At 61.8% G+C, this 3,524-nt stretch overlaps 1 protein-coding gene across 1 annotated transcript; it reads right to left on the reverse strand.

The window, feature by feature from the left end:
* Positions 1–759: 759 nt before the first annotated feature.
* GSC (goosecoid homeobox) lies at positions 760–2,659 on the reverse strand. Its single transcript, XM_042987790.1, has 3 exons — positions 2,258–2,659; positions 1,526–1,785; positions 760–1,206 (listed from the first exon to the last, which is right to left on the reverse strand). Exons 1-3 carry the CDS (start codon positions 2,610–2,612, stop codon positions 1,051–1,053), a joined length of 771 nt encoding a protein of 256 aa, XP_042843724.1. The 5' UTR covers positions 2,613–2,659; the 3' UTR covers positions 760–1,050.
* Between the last annotated feature and the right edge of the window lie 865 nt (positions 2,660–3,524).

The following is a 3,524-nucleotide window of genomic DNA, read 5'->3' on the forward strand; positions in this document are numbered from 1 at the left end:
AGCGCACCAGCGGCGGCGGCCCCAGCTAATGCAGATGGGAGACCTTCGGCGGTGGCGGCGGCAGGAGAAGACCAAAGGCGCCAGCACCGCCACTGCCCCGGCGTGGCACTCTTATACCCGGGTGGCCCACAGAACTCAGGGCAGGTACCTGTGGCCACCCCAAATGCCTGGGCTAAACCACCGTGGGCCCAGCGACGGCCGGGGTCCCCACTAGGCTCTGGGGACCCGCAGCTGAGAGCCGCCAGGCGGGAGATGTGCCGGCTCAGAGCGGCGGAGTGGCCATGTAAGATCCAGAAAAGTGTCGGGAAAGAGGCACGCCCGCCACCTAATTCCACCCTCAGGCCTGGGGATTTCGTGGGAACAGGGACCGGTGAGCCGGCTCTGGAGAGGCTCCCGGATCCCCCAGCTCCAGGGCGGATCCTGCTTTCTCGCTCGGGCTTCCCTAGGCGGCAAGGAGGAAAAGAGTCCTGGTTCTCCCCCGCGGGCGGGCGAGGGGGAACAGGAACCCCATCCTGTCCCCTCTCATGGGCAATGCTACCACCCCCAGCAGCCTGGCAAAGCCCCTCTCCACCCCTTCCTAGAGACGGATTTTAAACCAAGACACCCGTCCTGCAACTGCTTCATATCCAGGGTTTCTTTTCTTTTCTTTTTTTTTCCCCCGGACAGGTCAGAGCTGCCCAATTTTTTCTTTTGAAGCTACAAACTACGTAGATTTCTTTTCTGGGCCTCAGATGGGGGTGGGGGGCGGTGAGTATGAAATACAGAATGTGGCCCGACTACATCGCCATCACTTTATTGTATCGTCACCGTTAACTTAACTATAAATACTACGGTGGGGAGCGAGGCGCTGGCGGCCTTGGACTTCGGGGCTCGAGCCCCTGCGCACCCCCGACCCCAGGCGCCAACCCTCCGGGCTCTGTACACTATTTACAGCTCCTCGTTCCTCTTTCTCGGCCCCCTCCCGCAAGGCAGCGCGTGTGCAAGAAAGTAGCATCGTCTGTCTGTGCAAGTCCTTCGAGTTAGTCAAGAGCCACAGCCGGCCCGCGGCCGTCAGCTGTCCGAGTCCAAATCGCTTTTACCTTCCTCTTCCCTCTTCTCGGGCGACGCCTTTGACGACGTCTTGTTCCACTTCTCGGCGTTTTCCGACTCCTCCGACGAGGACCGCTTCTGCCGCCTCCATTTGGCACGGCGATTTTTAAACCAGACCTGTTGCGCAACGGAGGACAAAACAACAGTTAAGATCAAAGGCGCGCTCCCCCACGGCCGGGGCACCCCCGGGGCCCTCCGTGGCCGCGCGTGACGCCGGCGTGGGCTCGGAACCCGGGGACCCCGCGCGCACGCCAACAAAAGGACAGGAGACTCGCTCCCGCTTCCGCATTTCCATTCAACTTCCTGGGCCTAAAGCGCCCTCCAGCAGCCTCCGGGCCTCCACGGGATGTTTCGCAAGTTCAGGGAGACCCGAGCAGAACCGAGCAAACCCGGCGGGGGCCCGATCTCGCCATGGAGGGCCAGCAGGCGCGCCCACCTCCACTTTCTCCTCGCGGAGGTGCACCTTCCGGGCCAGCTGCTCGCGGGTACCCACGTCTGGGTACTTGGTCTCCTGGAAGAGGTTCTCCAGCGCTTCGAGCTGCTCGTCCGTGAAGATGGTGCGGTGCCGCCGCTTCCGCCGGCAGTGCAGCTGGTTGAGGAGTTGCAGCTCGGTGCGCGACAGGGTGCCCACGTTCATGTAGGGCAGCATCTGGTGCGGCACTGGGGACACTAGCACCGAGCCGGGGCCCTCGTAGCCTGCGACAGAGTAAGACGCACGGTCAGCCGCCTTCCTTGCCACGGGGCGCACACGCCAGCCCGCCTGTCCACGACCCACTCCGACTGGAAAATCCTCTGCAAGGGGGGTGCTGGGAAGCGGGGGTGCGCGGAAACCGAAGATGCAGGGAAATGGGGGAAGCGTGCTAGGGCGTCCACGCGCACACTCCCAAAGCCAGCGAGGGAATCCCAAAAGCCTAGTCTCCCCATGCAGGCACTAAGTTACAGTTTCCGCTAACTCTCGCCTAAAGTTTGCAGCAAGTGTACAATCCCCCGTGCCCGATCGGCCAAAAAAAAAAAAAAAAAAAAAAGTGGAGGGGGAGGGTGGGGAAAGTTTATTTTTGCAAGGAGAAAAGTTTGCGCGAAGTGAAAATAGCAAGCGCCGCCGCCCACCCACGCTCTAGGGACTGAGGACCGAGGCAGGCGGAGGAGGCCGGCGAGAGCGCGACCCTACCTGGGGGCGTCGGGACGCAGGAGCACTGCTGGGCACCCAGCGGCGGCACGGCCCCGCAGCAGGCCGGGCCCACGGGCGCCGCCTGCACGTGCAGCTGCCCGTAGAAGTAGTTGTTGTAGCCGAGGCGGGAGCCGCCGACCGCGGCCGGGAGGCCTGCGCCGCCGGGGGCCACCGGGCGCGGATAGAAGGCGCCATAGTCCGAGGAGGCGCCGCCGCCGGCGCCGTAGAGCGAGTCCCCGTGCAGGGCCGGGAAGACGACGGGAGCCGCGGCGCTGGGCGCCACCGGCAGCACCGAGTCTTTGCAGCGCGGCCGGGCGGCCAGGATGTTGTCGATGCTGAACATGCTGGCGGGCATCCCCGAGCCCCGCGCCGGGACCGGGGGGCGGCAGGGAGGCGCCGGGGAAAAAGCCTCAAAGTGGGGGGGGGGGGGTCCACTCTCCTCCAGCGGCCGACCAAACCGAAAGAGAGCGCGGGCGAGCGCGCAGCCCCGCGCCCCTCCCCGCCCCCTGCGTCCGCTCTCCCTCCTCCCGCCCTCCCCTCTCGGCAGCGTTCGCTGAACCCAACCCGCGGGTAGGACGGAGTTTAGACCAGCTGAACCTCTTGTTGGTTTTATACTGAGTCGACGTCATCCTGGATTTAGTTCCTGGTAATATGCAGATGACAAACAGAACCAGATTTGGCCCTTTCGGTTCCTTTGGGTGGGGGGGGGCTTTAGGGGAGGGGGAGGGGGGAGAGGTGCCAAGGGGAGGGGGTGGCGGGGGCCAGAAAAGGGATTGTGGATTGCAAATTAATGAAATTAACCTAATCTTTCCCATTCAGCGGCCCCGCCGCGGGCCGGCCGAGCTGGGCGGGCGTCCTAATTACTCCGGTTAATCTCATTAATTCCATTGTGCGGCGCAGTTAACAACTCCTTGCGCCCGACCTCTCCGCCCCCACCCTTTTTTTTTTCCTCAGATTGGGTCCTATTATTGGGTGCGATTTCCTCTGCGAGAAACTCAAATTCATTGTGGCCAGTTTTACTTTGAGGCTTCTTTTTCTCCCCACGTCGGAATTTGTTTTGTTTTAGAAAATGCGAGGGGCTGCGTCCTCTTTCAAGCAAGATTAAAAATTCCGCTTTTCCTCCGAGCCCCCAAGCACTCACCGCCTAATTTCACCTCAGTTATTTTTTTATCTTGAGGTTTTCTCCCGAGTGGAACTGGTTAACCCCACCCCAACCTTTTTGTTTTTGCAAAGGCCAAAATTTCTAAAGGCAAAAACGACGAAAGAG

The sequence above is a fragment of the Panthera tigris genome, chromosome B3 (genome assembly GCF_018350195.1).
Source record: "Panthera tigris isolate Pti1 chromosome B3, P.tigris_Pti1_mat1.1, whole genome shotgun sequence".
NCBI classification, from domain to species: domain Eukaryota; kingdom Metazoa; phylum Chordata; class Mammalia; order Carnivora; family Felidae; genus Panthera; species Panthera tigris.